Source organism: Vanellus vanellus (genome assembly GCF_965231255.1).
Source record: "Vanellus vanellus genome assembly, chromosome: 1".
NCBI lineage: Eukaryota > Metazoa > Chordata > Aves > Charadriiformes > Charadriidae > Vanellus > Vanellus vanellus.
This window is the reverse complement of record NC_138905.1, coordinates 107,415,091-107,442,138: the sequence shown is the minus strand read 5'-3', so window position 1 is coordinate 107,442,138 and position 27,048 is coordinate 107,415,091. Positions and strand designations below refer to the sequence as shown.

Below are 27,048 nucleotides of genomic sequence, written 5' to 3'. Positions count from 1 at the left end.
AGTTAGTTTTTGATTTCTAGAGGGCAGGTGCCGAAAGGGAGAAATAGCAGATCACCACATTTGCTGGCAAAATATTTGTGTTTGTTACTTTAAAAACCAAAAAAGTTAGGAAAATTATACTTTGCCAACTTTAGTCCTCAATGCCTTATATGTGCACCACGTACACCTCCCTCACCCTTTATTTTATAAACAAATTCAGATTGCCATTCATTTGTTCGCATGTACAACATCCAAAAGAACAAACTAGAACTTCTAGTTACTCTATCCAGTGCCCTTTCAAACCCAGCAACAGAGGCTATTATTCCACTGTATATTTTATGAACATGGCAGGGGAACATCTCCCTCAAGCACTACACTTTTTGCTTCTGCGATCTACACTATACATTAAATTTAATAATTTATCAATGTTGCTGGAAGCCCTGAAACCTTTAATGATTCCTTTAAAACTATTTACAGCAAATGCAATTGTTATGGCTATGCTAATTTTAAAACAATTTATCCCATTTCCTTAACCCAGGCTATAAAAGTATGTCTAGCAGTGCTCTCTAGCACTACACAGTTAATATTTGCTGCCTCTTCACACCTCGCAACATAGCGCATTTGGCATAAACACTGTTAACGAGATTCTGAATAACGGGGTCAAAAAGAATTTTAAGATCTTCACAAATTAGATATTTCTCAGGGAAAAATAACTAGTTTGGTAAACAAGCCCATTTGCCTTCCAACTTAAACCTCACAGAAAAGACACTTTTCACATTTCAGAATTTTATGAGCATCTAGGTTTTTGAAGACTACTTTCATGAAAACATTAAACAATTGTGCATTTTAATTAAGCACATAATAGAAATATTTGCAGTGGGGTCTTTTTTGCTTCAGCGACAGAATGCTGGTAATACTAACCTGTACTCTGACTGAAAAAAAGTCTGGTTTCTGTTCAGTTTGATGCTCTGACTAAATCTCCTAACCATTACAGTGGAGGAGAGTAGCAGAAGCAATGAACTCTTGTATAGATAGAGCTGGAAATGGAAAGGCTGTCATTATCTACCACATTAATTACTATGCTTTTATGATGTTTTGAAATACATATTTTAACCCTTTTTTTTTATTTAATCTTATGCACGTTTAATGACACATAAAACACCACTAAGTAAATGCAAATCATAAAATGAAATAATTTGTATTTTGCTCCTAAATCCCTTACTATTGACAAAGAAATCCAAGTGCTATTTGTGGGGATGGTGGTCCAGCATAATTAAAAGCTTTGCAGAAGAGCAGGTAAGAATTTCTACTGAGCAGCTATAAAACAATGGAAGGCTTTCGAGGTATTTACAAAGAAACTATTCTTTTCTGTATGGTCTGGTTTGACTCATAAACATCTATCACAAATCAAATACATTCAAATAATAAAGTACATTGGCCCCTCTGTATTATATATGACAGCCTTATTACACAGATTACCTACGTGACAGGTTACTCAACTTAGAAAGTCTGGACGTAACTAAGCAAGACTGGATGCGTACGAAGGGTAACCAAACATATACAAAGAGACTGTAGGGGATCCTGATGGTTTCACCTTCATCTTTTCATAATCTGTTTTAAAACATCAGGATTAGGAACTGTTACAGTTTTGATTTTATTGTACAATGTTTAAGCACCCATGCTTCTGGTTCTCTGGTGCTTTCCAGGCATGCCCCTAAGGCACAGGTATGTATGTAAATATTTTCTTTGTAACTCATATGTAAATCAGCTCTCAGTTTCTTGCTGCAGTTCTCTATATACAAAAGAATACCTAACAAAGATTTAATCTTTATCCCTTGCTACCATTTTTTGCTAAAAGCAAAAGGATATGGTTCTGGGAATACAGATGGGACTAAGATAAAAGTACAGATCCAAAAAGGATGGAAGATTGTGCTGAAACACTTAAATTCTGCCTGTATATAGAAACTTTCAGACAGTGAATTTAGGCTAGAAAGAAAGAAGCGTATGAACAACAGAAAACATGGGAACACTGAAAAGCTTTTGATCCTTTAAGCAGTCTTGGCATCAGCCTGCTGTCCTCAACCAGTTATGGAGGCAATGATAGTAACACTGGCATGATCCCACCCCTAATCCAGCTGCAAGTTTAAACCATGTGATGAAATTAAATTTACTCATTCTCATTACATCTACATGGATTAAAAGATTTACTCACAAAAGTAACAGCTAAGGTACACCTGAATGCTTTGTTTAGGGTGTCCAGAGAAAGCTTTGGGAGGTTTTTGTTTGTATAAACCAAACAGCTTTCCCATAAAGCCTTTTTCAATGTTTCCTAAGGGAAATTCTTTACAGAAGTAGCTACGGTACATACGCTGTCATAGCTGCACACAGCATATAAAAGACTCTTTCTTCTTAAGAAGCCTGTATCTCATTAGATAGTTTCATATATTTACTTATTGTTCAAAGTATATTAGTAAAAGCTGTATAAAAAGCAAGAAATATTTAACTTGGGAATTTGAAACACCATGTAAGAACGCAGAAAAAAAAAAAAAAAATCCCTCTCAACCCCAGCCTGATATTCATTGTCGTGGATTTTTGAAGAAAATAAGGCTGCATCATTCATCAGATCTTACAGTATACATCACAGAAAAAGAAAGCTTTAAATAATGAGAAACGGAGAAAGGAAATAAAATTTCTTAGAGAAAGAACTATAAAGGTTCTGTTATCAATTTTGACCCAGAATTCTAATTCAGAAACAGATATTAGAAGAACACTTTATTCTTTCAAATACAAGTTATAAAACAATAGACTAAAAGAAAAAAAAAATCCTTAATCATTAAAAGTGCTGTGTAATACAAAAGTGCTGAAAAATCCTATCATTATTGAAACAAAACACTGAATTAAAACCGTTCAAGCACTGTTCAATGAAGCATTAAAAAATAAACCCCCAAGGCCAGAAAAAAAAATAATCCAAATTTCAAATGAACTCAGAAGTTTTTTAATCAACATGTCTGCCTAGACATATATATACACTGGTGAAACAGTATGTTTTCAGATCTTACCTCTTGCAAAAACATTAAGAAGTAGTGGTTGACAGCAGAACATGCAAATAAAATGCTGCAGCAACCAGTTACTGTAATTTTAATGTTAAGGTATTGGCCACTGTAGTGGCAAAATCAAGGCTGACTCCACCTGATGCTGAGTGTTGAGCTGCTTCTTAGTATGGTTAGTTTATTAGCTCCATATACAGTGATGGCAGAAAATAAAAACTTCTAAAGAAAGTCTTTAACGTGTCAGATGTATTTTGACAAATCCAACCCTCAAACTCTGAGGAAATATTTTTGCCCATCTTAGATGAAAATCTCCTTAGTCTTGTTTTAGCAACTAGCATACGAGCAGCCTACATCTGAATGATATTGTAATAAATGGATTCACAGAGGTCAGGTTGAATAAACTGGCAAAGCAACGTAGAATAACTCACACCAGCATATAAGAGCTGAATAGTCAAGTCCTTCCATCTTTGCTCATTAAAAAAAAAGTCGCTCTAAGTCAACAATGTATAATACTACAAAGTACTAAGAAGCAACCCTTATGAAGTGTGAATTGAGAAACCTATAATTAACACACCAAAATTTCCTTGCACTACTTTGATTTAGAAAATTAAACATAAAAATAGCTTCTCCCATTTTTTTCAGTACTTCAGCAATTCAAAATTGGGAACTATGCAAGGCAAAATATGAAGTTCACAGACATAGGTTTCATATTTGAATTGAAGCTTTCCTAGTTATCAATCACCATCATAAGTGCAAGAGTCCTTAAATACGCCAGTAAAAGAATTATTATCAGAAATTACATTTTTTCTTTACTTAGGCACAGTTTTCTCTCTTTGTTTAGGTACAACCTGAGATTCAGATATATAAGATATCCTGTTAATTTTCTCTAGGTGAATCTGTCTCAGGAGACAGAGAGAAACCCTCCCTTGTTTCACGTCGTATATTCCCAAGGTAGGGCTCTCTGTATCTGTTCACCTTGAAGATGCAACCCTGGGTTATTCTAAGAAAAAACTAAAATCTAATTAATTCAATTCAGGGTAGCTCACAGAATGTGTTAATTCACCATCTCTTCCCTCAAAACTGACACTGACTGCACACAGAATTAGAGACACAGCGTACGAAAAAGTAAAGCACAATGCTTCGAAACTGCCATTTTGTTGACTGTGACTTACCTCTTGTATGCTTACACGGACACACTGAACTGGGAACAGGGAGTCAGAGTCTTGGAACTGATGCTTACTTTTAGTGGTACAGCTGCCAGACAGAAAGCAAGGACATACTGAACTTCCCTCTGCTCCATGCATTCACTGGATTCTCATGTTCAATGTTTTGGGGTTTTTTGGTTGGTGTCCCCCCCTCCGGTGTTTTTTTTTTGTTGTTTTGGTTGGTTTGTTTGGGTGTGGTTGTTTTTTTTTTTTTTTTTTTTACATTTACTCATCTTTAAGAACCTTTCTGATAGAAATAACACAGAAAGCTGTGGAAAGCTGCTATTTCGGAAAGGCACTGCTAACAAGCTGTAAGTTAATGAGAGAAGAGAGCTCACCTAGGCAAGAAAGGTGACCTTCACTTACCACAGGAGTTTACCCACAGAAGTTTACCCACTTGCACAGTATCATAAGCAAGTCCGAAGGAGAAAGGAGGAGGATCACAAGTCACAGGATGGGATCACAGGGATGGGAACAACGACTCAGGCTGGAAGGGACCTCTGGAAGTGAGCTACAGAGTCAGACCGGATTGTGCAGGACTTTATCCAGTAAGCTCTTGAAAACATCCAAAGATGGAGCCTGCACACCCTCCCTCGGTAATCTGTTCCATCACTTGCTTGACATCAGCACTGCAGACAAATTTTAGGACTCAGGAAGCTTTATGCCTTAGGAAAGGTGTGTTCTCTGCCATTAGACCTGTAGCTAGGAAAGCAGTACCAAGATTGCAATAATCCTCATGGTCACTGGATACTCCAATTAAGATTTTAGATTGGCTTTACCAGCACCACGATCTACGTTTTCCCAACAGCAAAAGATACCCGGTAGAGGTACTTTCAAAAGTATGTAGAAAAGCTGCCGGAAAGAGTGCCCAGACGGAGAAGTCACCAGGATGACAATGAAGATGGCACATAAGTTTCATGTACAAAGGCATTAGCTGGTTTAAGAAATCAAAGGCAACAGTAATGAGCCAGGACCAAAGGAATATATTCACCCTACAGAAAGCAAGAACAGATAAGCTGTCCTGGCAGCAATTTTCGTTGCCCAAATACTATCTGTAAAATAAAATACGAGATTCTGGCAACAAGTGAAGACAAGAAACAAACCAAGAAAAAGGAAAGCGAAGTACACCAAGAGCTGTAAAACTGACAATTGTTATTCTCAAGGTGGACCGAAAGAAAGGGAAACAATACCAAAACCCAGCAATTTCTCAATCAATTTTGTAAACAAAACAAGCTATGGGCAAAAGCATAATTTATGAATTATTAATATGCACACAGAACAAGAAACATAGCCACAGATCAATATGGCTAATTAATGAACTTTTCATTCACCTCATATCCTTGAAAGAAGCCTAAACAAAGCGGAAACTAGATTTTCAAGCTAAAAAAGAATACAAAGACAATAATACAGAAGCTAAAAGGACAAAATATATGCTATTAAGACACATTAAGGAAAACAAGAACTGTCAGTAAATGCACAATAAACACAGAGAAGATGAAGGAAAGTACAGCTGCAAGGAGGACTGTAAAGAGCCTGAAGTGGTTAGACCCTTTTGTTTTTAATAAATCTTGAATTCCACTGAAAAATACAGCATAAATAATTTCAAGATGAAGGGTATCTCTATTCCTCCTCTTTGCACTCCAAATTTTGGAGAAGACTAAAGGGTCAACCTACTATTTAGAAAAAGCATATTAGAGAGTATTTGGATTAATTTTCTAATTAAATTAAACACCTCGGCCTGATGAACTTCAGCTCAGGATATTTAGAATACAGTTGAAGCCGTTTAGCACTCAACTTATAGCACAGTACTTTTTGCTTCAACCAAATATGGATGACTTTTGCTTAAACCAAACGTAAATTTAGAGATATGTAAATCCATATTGGTTGGTAATCATGAGCATAAAATGCTGATTTACATTTGTGCCGAGATAACAAGCCTTGTTAAAAAAAAAAAGGCGGGGGGGGGGGGATATATACAGTTTAGCTTAATTTTAGCAAGACTTCCAACACTGCAGAAAAATTGTTTGACAAAAATCAGTGTGGGATCTTACAGAAGGGAAAAGAATTATTGCTGAAATCTTTAAGTCCCTTTCCTGTTCTTTCTCCCTCCTTTCAGCCATGTTCTTTCTGAATAGAGGAAATAAGGTTTCCATATTGAATTTTTACTGCAGACAGGCCTTGGAATTATCCACTACCCCACACAAATGCCTAGTAGTATTAAAAAAAGTAAAAATGGAAACTTATGAATGCTTTCCCTGTTAACATTCAAAATTCTATCTACAATCAGAGAACTTGAGACAGCTGACCTAGATCTTGATTATTCACCTATATCAAAACTGAAACAAATCAGGCAGAAATAATTTGTTAGCTCAAGCTGCCTGTTTCTCATGAAAAAGCTTCTGAAAGAGCATAATTTATGAAGTAAAATTCCAGCATAAGCATAGAAATGTTTTCCTTTTTCCTTCACGTAATGAAACAGAAATTGGGCAATGGCATATGCCGCTCTTAATAGTTACACAGACTCGTAGTGCTGGAAACCCGCGTTTTTTCCTACACAGACAGAAGATGCATTCCCGCATTAGCGTGCTATATTTCTTATGCACACCTACTAACCTTAATGTATCAACTACCTTGATAGAATTTGGCATTTGGCTGATCCCAAATTAAGTCTTTTAAAAGTCTCCACGTGCTGGATACCCCCTGAATTCTAACAGGCAGGGACAGCTACATAACTGCACTTCAAAGCAGCCTGCGAAGCAGCCTCTTTGCCTTCAGCAATCGCATGCCACTGACTCATTCAAGTGACCTTATTTGCTCATTAGAAGCGCTAGGTGAAGGTTGCAAATATCAGAGCACCTGAATTAATATTTTTTTTAAAGTATATTTTTGCACCATTTTGATGACAATGTTTGTGACACCTCAGGTCTCATCTAGTTATTTGCTTGTGAACAACCCTGACTTTGTATTTATTCACCCCAAATTCATGCCAACAATAAGTATTCGACTGAGCTATTCATTCAGTCTAGCGTTACAATGCTTTGCTATGTTATGCCATGTAAAAATGGCAATACTTTTAACAAAGTAACCATTTATTCCCATGACATTTTTTTTTACTGCTTGCACTTCAGCAATATATGACAACATGAAATGTCAAGATACAAATAGGGGTAAGTCAGTAGCAATTCATACCACTCAGCAACATTTACAGACTTCCATGCTCACGTATAAAATTAAGGTCTCAGTCCTTGAACGTCTCACACTAGGGTACATCATCTTAGGAGAACAAGAAGTAGAATGGAGCAACCCAACGTCAAGGAAAGTAAGTCAAGAGAGAAGACTGAAGTATAAAAGGGAAGGAAAAACTGACTCCAAGCCACCTGTGAATCTTCATATACCTTTTTGACTGGCTGACTGCTCAGAAAAAGACTTTCCAAACCAAGTGGGACCAGAAGGACTACTGATGACCACTCCTCTTATAAAAGTACATAAGGTTTGCTAGGCCAACAGCCTACAAATAAAGAACACCTGTGAGGAGAATGATATTTTCAATGAGAACAGAACAGAGGAACACCTACAAAAATGTAGGCCAGAGAGACAGAAAGCTCTATCTTTTAACATACCTGGTAACATATCTGAGAAACTATGTTTAGCAACAAGAGCTTAGTGATATATATTACTACAATATACAGATAGGTCAAAGCCATCCACTCAATAAAGGCAAATTTAACAACAAGCACTATATGCACTGATTTGACTAATTCATTAAACAAACTTAAACCTAGTGAAAGGATCATCACGTTTCCCACAATTCCCAATAACATTCAGATAAACTTTTCATTAACAAGGATTTTTAACTGCCTTAGGAGTATCAAAGTAAAAATCCACCAATTTCTAAAAAAAACCCAAACAGCATGACAAGAAATTCTTGTTTTTCAGTACTTTTGCTTCATGTTGAAGTTCCAAATGGATTGTAAAAAACTTCTTTCAAAGTGGAGAGTTTATTCCGAAGATTTAACGTCACATGTCACTACATTTCCCGCTTATAGTGCACACTTTTTAAAAATCTCAGGTTAAAAGGTTCCATAACAAAACTATACATAAAATTCATGGCTTTAATTGCAGGACAAAGGTTAGAAATAAAGCTAGTCAACTTTAAAACACCCCAAAATATTTAAAGAAAATAGATACTAAAACTCAGCCTGCTGGATGTTGGCAGGGAAGAAGAAAGAATGCTGAAAGCAAGAAGAATAGGAGGGTAATAGTGGTTGTTAACTTTGGGGTATGTTTCATTTAAAAACTGACACTATGAACAGTTCCGCATCGTTTTTATACTATAAATGTTAGACTACTCTAGAAGACTGCGAGCTTCAGTAAGAAAGCTTCATGTTTTTTTTTGTCGTCTATAAGCTGATGCAAAGTACTGTTTAAGTCAGCTATTCTTGATTAATAGTTTAGAAATCTCAGCCAGGAAAGCCTTAGCATGTCTAAAAGAAATGAAACACAACTTTTATCTCTTCTGGTCAAGTGGAATATGAAGTGGACTTCCTATGGACTTGTGCAGTTGATAAGATACTTGATACCCTTAACTTTCAGTTCTAAAAATAAAGCCAAATCCTTCTTGAAGCACCAAAACAAGCCTCAATCTCCTTCACGCTCTGGAAACCATGCCATGCTTTTCTGTTGCACTGTCTCACTTTTACCAGTCTTAGAAAGATTACAGAAATACTGTAAGTTAGCCCCTGTTCTCTGCTAACAGCTTCCACAGTTACCAACACCAGAGAAAATAAGTAGATCCAAATCTGAACAGCACTGTCTCCCACATGTAAACTTTTGCCTTTTGATCTTGCAACCAGAGGAGATATGAACAGGATACATAACCTTTAGGGCGTGCCATGGCAAACGGAATCGTAAGTATTAGACATGGGCTCCTCATCTGTGAGAAGTGAGGCAATTTTAGTTACTCTCCTTTGCCACATGCTACAATACCTCAAATTTGCTGTCAGTTACAACTATGCATACAGTTAGCTATCACTACTCAGCTAAGTAGAGGATGCTTAAGGAACTGCTGTAACATGATTCTGCTTTGAGTTTGTTTTCAGAGAAGTGTTTCAGTGACTATCTGCATCTTGTCAGTCCTAATGCCAAAGTATTAGTTATGTCTAGTTTAGTTGACATGAGGTTTCCTGAAAATAAGCGATTATGATGAGGGGCATGTAAGCGCATCACATACCAGCTATTATTAAGATTTCAGCGGTTCTCTAACACTACTTGATCGTAGGTCCACAACTCTGGGGCTTTCCTTGGGTTAGAAGCAAACTTTTACACAAAGGAATGGGATAATGGAGGGCTTCTGTCTTCATTATCATTGAATAGATAATAAGAATGCAATTGCTAGATACAGTATTGCTTAGCTTTCTCCTATACAGAACAGAAATGGAAGGTTCAGCTATGTTCAAGGTGTTTATGGACAACTTATTGTCCAAGGACTTTGCTAGAAAGAGGCACTAAACAGAAGTGAGATGTAGGTATCAGGGTACATTGTCTTATTTGACACATACAGTCAGAAGCACTTCCTTTAGAAAAGAAGTTCGAACTGTTCATCCCATGTGATGGCCTTGGATAAGAACACAGTGACATTTTTCATACAGATAATAAATATGCTTCCCAGAGAAAAAGAGATCTTAATTAACATAAATGAGACTTATTTCAAAGGCCAAAGAGAAAAGCAAAAAACAACAACAACAAAAAAAACTTATGATCCAGATCCAAATCAAAAGGTTTTGACCTAAGTTTAACCTGCTTTTTCCTTTTCACTCCTTTGTTATTTTATCTTCTTTATGCACAACAGTTTAAGAAGAAATATTATGATTTTTATTCCAACAATCAACAGAAGTCGCAACAACTTCCTAAATCTTGTTTCAGGAAAGTCTGATGAAGTTACATTCAGTCTGCTTTTGAGCTAAATCTAAACATTTAGGGCAGCTAAATTATTTGTTCAAACATGCCTAATTCTAGCAAAGTGTCTTTATGAGATACCTTTTTCAACTGACAGCAGGTTTTTTTATTCTCCTGGCATAGGAATCACTGCTATGTTCACCTTGAGGGACAAACCATGCAAAACACTGAAGCTTTTGAAACCTGAAGATAGTTTCAGGCCAGCTTTGTGAACCAGAACTTGCACAATCTCTTCCGATATATCTGCCTAACTACGTATATTGTTCAGAATTATTTGCATCTTCAGAATTTGAGATACTGGAAGGAAGAGAAGGTTCTTACCTTCAGACTTAAAAATCAAAAGTTAAATCAGGCCAGTTGCCAGTTGGCAACAGTTTCTTTCCAGAGGATTTTCTGGAATATCCCCTGGTTCATGCATTGAAGTGTCACAGAATAAAATGAATAGAGGAAGAATCACAGAATGGTTGGGGTTGGAAGGGACCTCTGGAGATCATCTAGTCTAACCCCCCTGCCCGAACAGGTTCACCTAGAGCAAGTTGCACAGGAACGCATCCAGGCAGGTTTTTATTATCTCCAGAGAAGGAGACTCCACAACCTCTCTGGGCAGCCTCTTCTAGTGCTCTGCCACCCTCAAAGTAAAGAAGTTTTTCCTCAGAGGCAGATGGAATTTCCTGTGTTCCAGCTTGTGCCCATTGCCCCTTGTCCTGTCACTGGGCACCACTGAAAAGAGTCTGGCCCCATTCCTCTTGGCATCCTTCAGGTATAAGCATTGATGAGCTCCCCTCTCAGTCTTCTCTTCTCCAGGCTAAACAGAGCCAGGTCTCTCAGTCTTTCCTCAAGAGAGGTGCTCCAGCCCCCTGATCATCTTTGTAGCCCTCTGCTGGACTCTTTCCAGCAGTTCCCTGTCTTTCTTGAACTGGGGAGCCCAGAACTGGACACACTACTCCAGATGTAGCCTCACCAGGGAAGAGAAGAGGGGAGGATGACCTCCTTCAAACTGCTGGTCACACTCTTTTTAATGCACCCCAGGATACCATTGGCCTTCTTGGCCACCAGGGCACATTGCTGGCTCATGGTCAACTTGTTGTCCATCAGGACTCCCAGGTCTCTCTCTACAGAGCTGCTTTCCAGCAGATCAACCCCTAACCTGTACCAGTGCACGGGGCTATTCCTCCCAAGGTGCAGGACCCCACACTGCCTTTGTTGAACTTCATTAGATTGCTCTCCACCCAGCTCTCTAGCCTGTCCAGGTCTCACTGAACGGCAGAACAGCCTTTGGTTGTTGAAAAGGTGATTTTTGGGAATGTTCTGTATTTGAGATTCCTATGTGAGAACACTAAATTATGAGATCTTCTTCCTCTCAGAGTTGCAAACAATACAATACCATAAAACGGGACAGACTTCTTTAACCATAAGAACAAGGCCTTCAGAAGCGAAGGTGCACTGTGTTTCACAGAGAAGTAAGAGCAGCGGCAGCATTTAGAGCCACCCGTTCCTGCCAGAGGCAGCAGAGCATGTCACACCCTGAAGACAGAGAACCACAAAATGCACTCTTTGCTTGGGGCAGGAGGGGTTAGTCAGGCAAAGCACCCTAATAAAAGCAAATACATTGTTCGTAACTGGCAGTTCCATTAGCAATAAAAACTTTAGCTTAGTGAATGAAAAGCTAGTACAGATCTTTCTGCTTTAACAATTTAAATTTAAACTATATAATGTATGATGTAAATAAATTTATACAGCACACTTAAAAGGATGTGCACAGGCACTAACATATTAAAAATATGATATAAACTGCATAACATCTCTATGCCTTGTTTATATCATATTTGTTTTGAACACACTTGAGCTGTTGCTAAGTTTCAGTATGATTTCACTGAACCAAAATAAACAAAGGATGTAAAAAACCCCTCATCATCTATTAAGTGAATAGTAAAAAAATTCCAATGAGTTTCTGCTTCCATAAAAAAAAAAAATTAAAAAAAATCAATTCGCAATGACTGTGTTTCTTGGCCAAGATACAGTAGAAATCTACTTCAATGCTCAGAGTGAACTAGCATCAGACCAGCCTACTGAAACCCAACTGGGCCTTGATTTGCAAAGTAAACCAAGTGAAAAGCAGATTTGGCAATTTGTTGCAGAAGAGCTACTATAAAGCAGCCTGAGTTGAAACAGGAGCAACCCCTTCAGGATTCTATACAATCCATAAATGCCTAATTTATAAGGAGAAAGAAGATACTGGTGCTGTAAAATAGATACATATACAATATTTTTGAAATTGCCGATATATTTGAAATGCGCTAATAAAAACCAAAAGGCTGTTTATATTACATATTTTGTCAACAGACTGGTCATAAAAATATTTCTGTAAACATAAAGAAAGCCCAAACAGTTTCAGAGCACAGCTTAGTCCCATCTTACCTCTAAGTGCCAAGGAGGAGAATTTTTATAACAATGTGTGCAGGGCACACACAGAAAAATGATGCTTAGTTATTTAATTCATTTAGCACAAACCAGAAAACAAAATTAGGAAAACAGCCTCACATATAATCGCAATTAAATACAAGCCTGATGAAGACACGTTATGGAAAAGAGAAAAATAAGTGATACAGAACTTACAAAGAGTGAGATTTCTTGGAAATATTTCTTAAGCATTTCTGATAATTGAACCTCGAGCATCCTTGAAATAGAAAGGCAGAAAGTGAACAGCAAAATGTGGTTTGGATTTAGTTGCATCCCTACAAGTATCAGAGCAAAAAAGGCACGCTAATTCTGTAACATGTTGTAGTCCTTAACGTTGAAATTACACCTTTTCCATACGTAGAAGTCAAAGCATTTCATAGAAGAGAGATGAAGTGCAGTAGCATCAACTGAAATGGGCGGATACCTGAAGCCTATGACAGACAAGTTTTGGTATATCTCAACACCAGATTAAGATTTTACTACTCCAATTTACTACTCCGTTCTATCTTTTCCAGGACTTCCAGTAGCAGCACAGAAGTAGCAGAAGAAAGCGCTGAAGAGGTGAGTTTGACCTGATGTTTCTAACCCAGAATCCTGCTAAGGCCTGAGACGCTGCAGGTCAGGTCAGCAGTGCTCAGGACTTAAGAGTAATAAGGTCCCACACTGAACTAAAGCAACTGAAATACAGCAGTGATTTACTGAAGATGGTGGTAAATAAAGAGTAGGCCAAAATTTTGGAACTGCAGTGCTCTATAATGACACAGCAAGATTCACTAGACTCTGGCTGTCAAAGCACTTGAAACAAACTGAATTTGGGCAAGCTGAATTCCTCCAGCAAGTAAGCATTAATTTTTTTCATCTCCCTCAATGCTAAGAATTTGGACATAAACGCAAAACCAGTCAATTACTCAAGAGTAATCATTTACGGCTTCTCAGCTGAGCTAAGAGCACATTCTTAGTCCACCGAATTATAAAACAGAAATTGTACAACATTCCTGATCCAGGTTTATGCTAATGCATTGTCCTTTGCGACAGCGTGCACAGCCTCATCTTACTGGGGTCACTTCTGTAGTTTATTTAACAAGTAGGAGTTGCTTGCTCTTTCATCCCTCAACATAACTCCAAAAAGCAAGGCATCACAAGGAAACGAACATGTAATCTTTAAATCACACTTTCTACTTTAGTGTTCCACAAAATGGTCTCTTATGAAGAAGGCAAATTTCTAAATTATTTTTTTGGTGTACACTAAGAATTAAAGCAGGATTATACTGTTGACAAATAAGTGTTTTCTTACCTTTTAACTACAGTTTGCATTCATATTAGAAAACAGAAATAAAGTAAGTTTTCAACTTCTAAAGCTTTTCTGTACATAGTAAAGAAAAGGATATTTTCCTGGAGTTTCAATACCCACTCTGTAGTCCACGTAACTTTGATACGGATGGAAGTTGAAAATAAAAATGAGACCTGCTCTCTCAAATGCTATGACCTTATTGGATTCGTGCTTTTCACTCACAAAGGCCTAGGAAAGAAGACAATAAAAATCCAATACTATAAAATATTTCATATTCTAACTGAATTAACAAAAAAAAATAAAAAAAAGAAAAAACCCACTGCTTCTATACCTTGTTTCAAGTAAAACAGTCAAAAATTCAAACAAGTTGAGTGCATTAACATGCAAATTGACATCGTTTACCTATGTAATGTCATATAAAATTTTTGATTACAAAACTGGGGCTTACTTTTTAGAAGACAATGTAAAATTAAAGAGGTAGAAGCATGTTAGGTACAGAGCACTTGAAAAATTCTTGCTCAAAGATTTGTAACGTGGTCATTTTGTCCCACTGTCCTTCAGCAAAAAAATGGATTCCTTTTATCAAATAAAATCTTCAATCTGTTTGTCATGGGGATCTGCATCACATCTATTGTTAGTAATCTAGAAAATGAAGGACTGGATACGTTTTTTGTTTGTTTTTTAAAATCTGTGTGAGAAATAGCTTTGATAAACCACATTAACCTTCTGCACATACCACCTTTGTTCTATTTGCTAAAGCCATTAATAAATAACTAACTTCCATTTAAAAAAAATTCTTTAAAGTGGATTATTGCTAGTATGAAATAATTAAACACTGAGAAATTACAGTAATTGAGTTGCTTTAATAAAAAAATATTAAAAAATACACAGTGCAATATTTGGGTCAAAAATGCAAAGACAAAAGTGACAGGTTGAAGATCGGGAGACTATAACTTATACTACACTCTGCTGGAAGTGTTTTCTCAGTAACAGAGTAATTATTTATATAGAAGTAAATCGTCAGAACAATTTACACTTTCCCAAAGCAATCCTTGGATTGGACTACAGACAGTTTTATAGTCTGCTTTATCCAATCTGCAGTTACTAAATAAAAATAGCAAAAATAATAGGAAAAGGGCTTGCTATGAAGCTAAAATGAGACTGTTTCAGATTTCTATTATCTGTGGAAGATATTTCAGTGACATGTTTTGACAACTTGAAATATATGGTGGGGCATTATGCAGCGCATAATAAAGTGCTGTTTAAAATTTCTGCATGCAGATTTGATATTGTTGTTATTCTGGACACGTACCCAACTGGTGACTAAAAACTTATCATTTAGTATATCCAGCTTACCTGGGGAGATGCAAGCCAGCCAAATCTTTCCTCCAATTTATTCATATCTCTATCAAATGCATTTAGGAATCTATAGCGAAGAAGATGATCCTCAGTAAGATTAAACTGTCTTCTGGCATAGTGGTAGCTCTCATTATTCCCTATTCTTGGAAAGTCAAGCCATTCTGGATGTCCAAATTCGTTACCTGTATTTAAAAATATTGAGTATCTGTGAAATCATTGCTAAAAACACACTAAAACCGCAAAAGTAAAATAAATTAAAGTATATTTCCTTTCTACAAGTTTTAAATTCCAAAGAATAATTCTCCATATATGAATTAGTCATTTTAATAATAAAATGTCTCTTAGAGCTTTCACGCTTGTTAACAGGTTTGTTTGGCCAATAAAACTATCAGAGCAAAATATCCATGGACTCCAGGGGAAGTATAAAGTCGTGAATGAATTATAACCTCTATGCTATCATGCCATCCATGCATAAAAAATTTTCATTCCCATCCCTTAATAAGGGCAACAGAAATTCAGTCAACTGGGATACAAGTTTTAGAATCACTATGAAACCTAAACCCATCACTTTAACTGCGGAAATCCATTGTTTTACAGCACTTAACAGAAACCAGCACTACCATTCACATAACCACAGAGACAGAAATCTCTCATTTTATTAGTTAAACTTCAAACAATCAAGGAACGAGTTGGATGCACTTTGACAATTTTTTTTTTACTTTTTATCCTGACTATAAATACTGTTGTCATTGTTTCCAGTGGTATAAAAGTAATTATTTAAAAAGATGACTTGAATCTCACTTCCTCACTTCCTAGAAAAATTCAAAAAAGACATCCTAGTTCAAGTAGCAGGCTCGATTATAGAGAGCAAAGCACAGTGTTTAATGATGATGCACTCAGTATTTGGTACTGAAAACAAGTGACTTTAGGGGTGTGACAACTCAGGGATCTATGAGTATTCATCAACCTTGCAAGGGGAGCTCCTTTTCCAAACATGACACTCAGTGTTATGAGCACGAGACACACAGTTCAGGCTGGGATGAAGCACGTTTGTGCTCTGGGCTCCTATGTGTCTCCACTGCTTCAGGTCCCTTTGAGTCTGTGTAAAAACCATTGTATTTCAGTTTGGTTTTCTATAGCAGTAATGCTTCACAAGTTTGACAGTCTCATAATGATTACCTAGCTCACACAACCATTGAATAGTCTTCACTTTAAGCCAGGGAATAGGTTTCTTCAGACTTAGATCACACTCCATTAAAAAAGAAGGGAAAAAGTCGTAATTTAATCAAAAAAGCTTAGCTTCTCTTATGTAGAATCTCCAAAGCAAATCGCAGCTGTCAAAGCTGAAGATATGCAGCAACATCACATTCGGGACAGAGTATTTTGAATGACTCATGTATCCAATGTTTTCTTGTTTTATACACTGTCATTATTACAGTTTGAGACAAATCCAAATGGACTTAATGGCTCTAACTCGTGCTATAACCTGCTGCCTAGCAGACGCTCAGTCATTTTGGACTATTCTATCCACACAGGATTAAAAAGCGTTTAAGTACCTTGAAAGTTAAACACACATTTCAAAGCCAATGATGGTTGATTCATCACAAACATTTCAGAGATTACACGTAACACCGACTCACCATAAAACAGAGACAACAAATGGTGCGCCTGGATATGGGTATGGGGAAGTAACATGATAAAATTTAAGAGGGTTTCTATTTAAAAAAAAAGATCCTGACATTTCTACAAGCAGTTACTCAAGTTTCGTCAATAAACTGGAGTTTTGTGGGCAGACAAAGGGCAGCGATGCTGAGAGAAGGCAAGCGTTGTTTCCTGGATGGGTACCCTGCATGTGCAGCCACCATCTGCCGTCTCGCACAGCCAGCGCAGCCTGGAAGGCCCGGAGGATACGGTCAGCAGTGACAGCTATGAATTTAGATTGTCGAAGTGATTTTTGTGTATTTCCATGCTTTGCGGGAACAAAGAAATGAGCAGAGAACAAAAGAGAAAGGCTGCATATATATTTAGGAGAATCCTTCACAGTGGTACCCGTTTTGTAAACAAACTGACAAGTTGTAAATTAAGTTTCCCATTCAAAAGCTAAACCACTAAATTTCATATTCAGCTCAAAACCAGAGACAAACATAAAAGAATCAGAATCACAGCAGGACTTTGAAAACGACCTTGGAATAATGCTGGACTGAGCTCTTAAACTGTGCTAACAATATGGCACGGAAAATGAGGGAGGATATTGCTACAGAACAGACACTGTATCTAACCAAATTCAATATTCTCTTAAGAGCTGGGCAAGGTATTACCTTCTTTTGTGATCTGTGCACTATTGAAAAGATAGACTACATGAGATAGCTCAGCTAAGGATAGCAAAAACCATCAGAAAGTCAGAGATTATGTGTATCTTGAAAAGACAGCCAAGGAAATCTTACCTATTTGTTCAAGAAAAACATAAAAATGGGGGAAATAAGCAATAGAAGATAGCAAATAAATTAGACTAAACTAGCCCATCATTTCAATAGAGTATTTCACTGTAAGTAGAGCATATCTCCCTCATGTTTATACCATATACCTACTTCCCCATTTCCACTTGCTTTGCCTATTTCCCCACCACAGTAACTAGTGTTATTTGAACACTGCATTTTGTTGTTTCGTTGGTTTTTTTAAAGAACAGCAAAAAATACAAAAGCATCATTAATTTCCGAACCATTACTAATAGCCATTAAGAAGAGAAATTTAACAAAGTGCAGCAACTTGACAGAAGACTAAATTACTTGCTGAAGCTGAGGGTCCAAACACTGCTCACATTTTAAACGTCTGTTTCTATGGGCACCTTCTGGACAACACACTCGTCAGCCTTTTGTACATTTACTTGATTTTAAAAGGGCCTCTTGACTTCTCTTTATAGAAAGCAAAGCAGGTTAGTTATGACAGAAAGAATTCAAGTAGGCTTTTTTGGTTATGTTGTCAAGATGTGATATAGGGGAAAAGAACTAATATTTAGGATACAAACAGGCCTTCCAATAAACTTCCCAGAGTGCTTCTGCACTTGAGACACATTAAGGCTATGCATCCTTTACCAAAAAATACATATCTCAGTATTTTTTTTCAATTGCTATTTTTTCCTAGTTTAACTTTATAACAAATGAGGGAGGGCCCAGGAAAGGGAAGGTAGAGGCAACTGCTCGACGCTTACTTCTAGAGAGAACTAATGGTACCTGTGAAGCGTGCGCTGCCCCCTTCCCATGTTCCATTTCTCATTTCTGACAAGAATCATCAACATTCACTTCTTGACAATTGTGAAAGCCTCTAAGCATAGAAGTACCATTGGGATTTCTTTTCCTGTAATTAATTTGCTGTTTGATGTAAAGGTCCAAACTACAGATTGACAAGAAGCCAGCTGCTACAAATGATGCAAATCAAGACAATGGAACTAATGTGGGGGAGGCAGAGAACAATACTGAAATTAACTGAAATTTTGATTAGAGAAACAAAACAAAGACAAATCATTGAAATGCAATGCATACTAATTTTATCTAGGAATTAATTCAAGTTTGCTCTTTCCTACACATTGTGCATATTGGACAACTTTACTACGTACAAGATTTCAAGATCACGATTCCAACAACTAAATTAACTTTCTATTACCATAATGAAAATTTACATCACACTTGTTTATCAGGCTAGAAATGCATTTATACCACAAAGTAGTTATGCTGATGATGATTGCTTTGAAGCTGCGCCCCATAAGTCATTAAAGTTTTCTTGATCTCTCTTCTTTAGATATCTTTACCAGCAATTCTCTCTCAAAGAATCAGGCTAAGCAGAACTGAAGGCGTATTTAAAAGATGCAGCAGGCAGTGACAAGAGATGCCTGTTACTTTGATTTGCTTGCATTTTGAATTAAGTATGGCATTAAATACTTTAAAAGCGGTTAAAGCAGGTAGTTTATTTGATACATCAAAGGTAAGAAGTTTCATTAGGTGTACAAGGCTGAAAAAGTTTTTAAACAATCTAAAATACTATAAAAAAAGTCCTGTTATTTAAAGCTGATGAACTGGAGACTGGACATATTGGGACAGAATTTCAGCAGTTCCACCCTAACATATTTCTATCAAATTAAGAAGACTTACGCCAATTTACACAAGCCAGATAATCAACTCATCCAGGAGTTGTAACTGAATCAAACAATTAATCCTCTTTTTCCCTAGTTGTGAAGCTCTTGGATATTAAGCAATTCTGATACTTTGTATTTACTCATGTTTGTACCGAATATTCTTCAGCCCTTAAATAATTAAACTTAACATTTGTACTACCAAAACCAAGTAAGAAACTCTATACTGCCTTCAAATTACAAGGCAGTGAGCTTCATTACAAGCATTCATTTAATCTTGTTATTCATGCAACAATATAATAAAGTGAAATTCCAAATGGACTCCTGTTGAAACACTTGGGCTGGATGACTTGGAGACCTTCATATTTTTTTCATCCCTCTAGCACTGATATTCAATGACATATTAGTCCCCAAAAGACTAACAAACATCAATTCAGGAAAACAATTATATCGTAATTCCTGTATAAAACACAGGCTAGAGTAAATATCACATACGAGTAAGTGGTAAAAAGAGAGAGATTCGTAAAATCAGTTCTGTGAGAAAAGTATTTTTCCTCTCATTTTCTGAAAATATATTTTCTCCTTCCAATCTACGATATGGCATAAATCGGGATAAACATCCTATAGGTTTTGAAACTCAGATCTTCCGTATCTCCTTGGGGAAAAGGGAGGGGATACAGCAAGACATTGCCTGTATTAAAGGATCGAAGAATGCATCTCCTCTGGTGTGATCCAGCCATGAAAAAACACAAGCGTGCCTCTACTGTATCACAGACATAGGGAAGTATTGAGTCCCTAAAGTGGTTACCCTAGGTCACATCAGGGATACAGTACTCCACCCACAGTAGCTGACTAGAAGAACCAGGCCAGCTACAGAATGAAATTTTGAGGAATACCCTGGGACGTCTGACTTGTTGCTTGAAGAAGAAATCTTTCAGTTTATCTAGAAATGTAGTTTCTTGCTCTTCCACCAGAATAACATTGATTTCATTTATATAGCACTAAATGAAGGCTTCTGTTATAATGACCTTTTCTGCTTTTAGAGCCTCTCTTTTCTTCTTTAGCACTTCTCAATCTCAACTGTTATCACAGCAAACTGTTTGGATGTACGCTCCAGTCCTATTTCTTAATATACCAGTAAACCCTATTAAACCAGAATTAAATGTCCATTTAGTTGCCTGTTTCCAACAGCGGCCAAAACCAGGTGTTTAGAAAAGAACCAAAGAATACAAGAAGCATGAATGATGCTTGCTCTTGATACACTCCACCAGCCTCCGTTCATTTTCAGGATGTGACATTGATTTTTTTTTTTCTTTTTTCCTCCCCCTCTTACCAACTATACTTTATACATAAAACTAACATGGAAGCCTGTGCTACATTTTCACACAGTCAGCATAGGTAGGTAGCACTTTCAGATGTCCCACCTATCATTTGAACATCCAAGTTTTTAAATAGCGAACATTCTCCTATTGAGGCTTTAAGCCTCCCCATCTGCCCTGAGAAATCCTAACGAAAACGATGACGGTGGTCCTCCCCAACATCATAAGGATCAAACTGCAATACCACTGCAATTTCTTCCAAATTCTATGATTAATTGTTGAAGCTCTGAAGAAAATTGGAAAAAAAAAAAAAAAGAAATTGCATTAAAAAACCTTCAAGATAACCAGAAATAAGTCTTCAGAATATTATCCTTAGATAGATGAACCACAGCTTTTTATTTTTTGATAACTACTGGTAGTTGTGAAACTTTCTGTATAAGACTGCTTCATAAAAAAAGATTTGTGTGTTGGGAATATCAGCTCTGGCAAAACCTTAATTGGGACAATATACTTTCCATCTCTTCTTTTGAGACTTTTATAGTAAAAAAAAAAATATAACAAAACTGGGTCACAGAGAAACCACTTATGGATTCAAAGAGTTTGGAAGCACAGCTGGGATGTAGGCGACTTGCCTGTTACGATCCAGGAGATTCTGCAGATGACACTCCTCCCTTCACTTATCTGTCTACAAGTGGTTTGAATAAAACTCAAAACATTTCAAGAACTCTGAAAATTGGTTTCTGTTCTTACTTCCTAAGAAATGAAAACATAGATTTTTCAAATCGGAAAGAATGAAGTACAGCACAAAAAAAAATTTACACATGCACGAAAGCTCTGCGTATATAAACCCATTATTGATGACATGTAGCAATGCTTTTGGCAATGGAAAATTGTATAACATTGCTTATTGGGAAAATGTTAACTTTTAAAGTTATATTCATCATGTAAAGTATTTTATTGCTTTTTATACCGTTTTAAAAAGGGCATTTATTGGTTACTGACCTTTTCTCCTCCAAAAGAGATGTCTCTGTGGTACACATCACTTGCAATAAATGCCTTCTTGTAAAAGCAAACAGATCAGCTTTATTATTCCCTCAGTCATTAAGGCAAACAGGTACAGGTTAATACAAACAAATCATCCAGGACAGCAAATATTCTGATATCAGACACATTGTTTAAATTCAAGAGGCTTCATAATTTACTAATTCTTTTTTATAGAAGCTGACAAATGCTTATCAAGACCGTGCTCTTGCAAGATAACTGTTAAAAGGTCCAGTAGTCTGATTTTCCTATTTTAATATACTGTCCATTTCAAATCACATCATGTTATTGCCTGGTACACAATTAGTCAAGCCTAGATAAATAGTTAATTAAATACAGTTAATTTGTACAGTTGATTTTTGAAGATGCTGCACCTGTAACCTCTAGTCTAACCTCCTGCACTGAAGCAGGATCAAGTCATACAGGGAAACTGATCCTGCCTCATTGCAGTCGGTTCCACTGAAAGTACATTTAAGTCCTAAGGAAGAGCTTACACCATAACCCTTGCTTTTCATTCTTACTTTTTTTGTCTCTTTTCTCTGTAAGTACCTTGAAAAAAAATGAATGAAAACTATAAATGCATTGGGGGCTCTGGCAGATGCTCATAATAGAAATGTTAAGTCACTTTAAAATTTAGAGTTTTTTTAAAAATTTTAAATAAATTTTGATAACACATAAGGAAAGTTCTGTCTCCTTTTCAAAAAGAGGTTTAAAATCAATTTTCTGTGTTGTGGTATACCAAAAAATGACTTGCTTTTGTCCTATTCCCCTCTCCTATCAAGGTTGACCTGTTTTCACTCATTTCACACTAATGTGAAAAAGTTGGGAGTTATCATACCGTACCATTTTATAATGTTGATAAAACAGTTCCAAGTTCTTAAAGGAGATCATTTTCCAATTGTTCCAACAAAAGTTTGAACCACACTAAACAGCATTATTGAGTCCTCATATTTCAAACCTATAACTCCCTTTTCTCAGATCAATTACAGAAAAAAAAAAAACCAAAACACAACCAAACAACCCAGTAACAAGAAAACAAGCATTGCTGCCCAGAACCACCAACTCTGTATACCTGAATTAGGAAAGGCTTGTTGGCTGAGGAGCTTGCTTACATAGAGGAGTAGCCAGGCACAGTGGACAGACCATGGCATTGCTCACTATGATTTACTTTAACAGAAGCAGAGCGCACGATGCTTATGTGAGCATGTTTGTAGCATTCCACCCAAAGTATTCAATTAAGTATTAGTGGCACCACTGATAATAGTATTCAGTTCCAAGGGGCAGATTAACGTTTTCCCTTGAATGCTTTAGTGAGCAGAGCCCAAGAGGTTCTGCAGTTCATACTAACTGACCACGAGAAGTCACCTAGACTTGAAGGGACCCCGAGAAGATGCTTAGTTAACTACCCTGTTCTTAGAAACTTTCAGTCCTGAAAGGTTACATTTCAGCACCCCTCCCCCAGTGTAGAAGAATATATTTCAGACTTAAAATTTACTGCATACTCACATACAGTATTAAAAAAAAATGAGTAACAATGTAAACTATTTGTGTTGCTGTTAGACTGAAACAATTTCCATTTCACTGTTTGCTAAAAGTAGCATCTTGGTAAAAACAACAGACTGACTTGGGTATGTGACATTTCCACTATGCTCTACGTGTACACACACAGTATATATTATTTAGTTAACCACTTCCAGGAGCTCACTAATATATTTAGGAACAGAAATATTCCACAACATGTTGCAAAGGTTAAAAAAAAACAACCAAAAAAAAAACCAAACCAAACCCACACCACCACCCCAACAGCAACAAAACCCATCAAAACCATACAAAACCTATGACAAGAAACTTTCCTGAACAGAAGATGTAGTCAAAGAAGTTCTAGCTAAATCTTTCAGTATAGCGTACTGCCGGGTATTGACTGGTACCACAACTGACAGTTTAATGGGCTTAAACAGTGAATCAAGGACCAGACTGGAACAGGAAGAGGTCACACAAAGATGGCAAAACTTTTGCCGTAAGATATTAAATACACATCGGTTTTCTTACTAGCGTCAGTAAGTCCTGGATTTCATCCTTTAATTCTGAAAGAGCATATAAAGGATTATATGAGTGAAAGAGAAAGAAAATGTAAACCAAAGAAAGAGCCAACTTGAACAGTATTTGATTCATAGGAAAGTTAAAACTTTTCATATGACGTAAATCAATAATGAAAGTAATATACTGTTCTTGCTGTAGGAACAAATCTAGTTAAAATTAAATACATATGCTTTTTTATCAGCACATAATAAAAAGATTTGAAATGAAAGTTTGGACTGATTAAAACTGCAGCTCTTAAAAAAAAAAAAAAAAAAAGAACAAAAAAGGAAAATACATGAGTCTTGTTCCACAGAACTGCCACCCTACCATTTTATCAAGATGGTGATGGGGGGAAAAGAAAAAAAAAAAAAGGCATTTTGTGAAAGAAGGAGCACAACAAAACCAAACAAAACGGGCAGATAGTACAGTCTAGAGTAAAAGTCAATAGACAAAACAGAAGGCGGACTGTGAGAAGACATGCAGTTTATGGTGAAGTCATTTGAAGGAGAAGAGATATCAGAATGGAGAAGTGGGCGATAGTGAAAGACAAAGCAGAGCAGAATGACAGTGTTTACATTAAATGGTCTTATCTGGGGTTAGGGAAATACACGTAAGTAGCATAGTACGCTTGCATAAGGGAGAAGTCATGTCCAAAAAGATACTTAGTAATTTTCATTGTAAGTTAGGTTTTATTTGCATATGCACAGACATCTGTCTTAGCCCTACTTTCCCCGTTGCAGATGGCCTTATCACACAATCCTCAGGAAGGTACAAACGCCCAGAGAACGTCAGCTCTCATCTTCAGACGCTACTCAAATGCACACATAGTCCACCTGCAACTGCCGTATCATCTATTCTGGGAAAACAGCTCCTTTCTTTTATACACCATCATCACACGCACTACAAATGTTCTATGCTCTACATAGCACATACTTCATACACAGAATCGATGCAACCAAGAAACAAAAAGGCACAGAAGGCACTAATTGGGAACTCATTCCACTGCCCACAAATCAGGCTGGTCATCCTTGTGCCAAAGAGGAAAATAATGCAAAGTCTTGCTTTCTTGCAACAGTATAAATCAGCCATCAGAGAATATTTCTGGTTGCAGTTCTGAACTTCTTACCTAATGTCCTCAAAGAAGTGCATTCCCAAGATTCCCCCCAGAATCACATATCAGCGCTTTGAGACTACATTAAAGTTTCCTTTTGAAAGCTGTCTCCTGCCCTCCACCCGAGGCTGACTCAACCCCACCATGCTGACAATGTATTTACAAACTTCCCAAAAATATTTGTTTTAAAACCAGTGCACCTGGGCACTTACTGAGGTATTTTCAAAAACAGAATTACGTGGTTATTGTGAACGTCTTTGAAAAGGCACAGCATCACACTGCTAGCTACACCACCTTTTCCTCAAGGAGACGAAGAACACCAAACAGCCAGTGCAGCAGCTGAAGCGGTAGTACCTGGGCACCGTGGCGCATTTCTTAGAGTCCAGAGACTCGCCTCTGACATGCTCAGTCTCAAGGCTGTGGCTGCCAGTGTTAAGACTCCTCTCGTGTACAAAATCAATCAAAAGCACTTCTACGTTCATATACCTGATATGTTGCAATGTAATTAAGGAAATGGAGTTATTGGCATTCTGAATGTCACATGATTTATGCATTTTGATGGTACAAGCAGTAGTCTATTTGCAGGACTCGGCACTGTTCTCCCTGTAGAAGACTCCACTGCAACAGTGCCCACGCTATCCGTGCATTTTTCAGCAGTGCACTCACCAGCATTTTGGATGTGCTACCTGCCTACTCATCCCTCTGTGAGCTTATGTACACACAAATACATATAAGCATAATATATAAAAATAAAAAAGTATAAATTTATAAAAAATGTAGTCAAATGGTCTACTTGTTTCTAAACACAATTCTATACAACAGCTGAAGTCTTAGGTGCAACTAATACCTAACTCAAGCCATACTTTATATATGCAAGGATATTTGCTTAAGAGTTAGTCGGAACAAACAGAAAAATAGTAAAATCAAGCAGAAAAAACAGCTACAGAGGTAGGTGTATTGTATGTGAGCTAGTCCCATTCTGCAACATTTCTAGGGTGTGACATTCTCCCTATAGAAGACTCCACTGCAACTGTGACCACACTCTCCAAGCATTTTTCAACAGTGCACTCACCAACATTTTGGATGTGCTACCTGCCTACTCGCCCCTCAACCTCTTAGTGAAAATACATATGCCATAATAGTTCATATCGGTAGACTATAATTGTCATTTTCAAATGTATGTTTTCTAGATTTATATGAGGATAGCCAGGCTGAAAACACAGCTTACACTTCAAACATAAGGTAGCAGTGTTGTGACAGCCCTTACTGAGGAGCTTATTTCACGTTCTCCGATTGCACTTCATTGATATCTATTCCTACAATGACCTGCTTCACTTAAAAAGTTACCCTGGATTCAGAGAATCCTCTTTGTGAGCATGGTCCTTCGCAGGTCTTTCAGACATGTATCAGATGACACATCCTAGCACTACACTGTGCTCCCAGATATGGAACAAACGAGAAAGTTGTGCAGAGCTCCTGAAGAAAGAGCAAGAGAGAAAACTGATGCGCATGCGATAGATGCCAGCACATCTCATCATGGCATGCTGACTGGCATATGAACTTTCTGTGCTTAAATAGCCCAGGTTTTACAATCCAGCTCAGTTCTGATGAATATATAATTAACTGATTTGCAGTGAGTAGTGAATGCAACTCCTGTATGATTAGGGCTGGACATAGTTTAGCCTCTGAGACAAGTCGTAAAGCTCAAAGGCCTTATCTGAGTCCTTGGACAAAAAAAAAAAAAAAAAAAGAAAAAATAAACAGAAACTAGCACAAACCATAAAAGTCAATATCTTAATCTCAAAAGTTTATAGAAATAAAAGGAGTATGAAATTTGATATAAACGTGTAACACTCACGCAGAAAGTCTTAGTGTTAGCAAAGAACTTCACCACATTGCAGTGTGAAAAAACAGTAAAATGATTCCAAAATAAGCCATATATCACATTTGATAAGAAACTTTTTACATGAAAATCCTTTCAGGTTCCTAACTCAGTAATTAAGTATTATGGCAACACATGTCAAAGAATTTTTTTGAACGTAATCACATGTTCTGATTACACACTGTTTAGAA

At 37.0% G+C, this 27,048-nt stretch overlaps 1 protein-coding gene across 1 annotated transcript in view; it reads right to left on the bottom strand.

Annotated features, from left to right (window-relative positions):
- GBE1 (1,4-alpha-glucan branching enzyme 1) overlaps window positions 1–27,048 on the bottom strand; it is a gene marked incomplete at its 5' end in the record, with an annotated part of 179,229 nt that overhangs the window by 20,232 nt on the left and 131,949 nt on the right. The window contains 2 exons of the mRNA XM_082496920.1: window positions 14,040–14,168; window positions 15,297–15,481. Coding sequence (XP_082353046.1) covers window positions 14,040–14,168; window positions 15,297–15,481 — 314 coding nt within the window. The remainder of the gene's footprint in view (window positions 1–14,039; window positions 14,169–15,296; window positions 15,482–27,048) is intronic.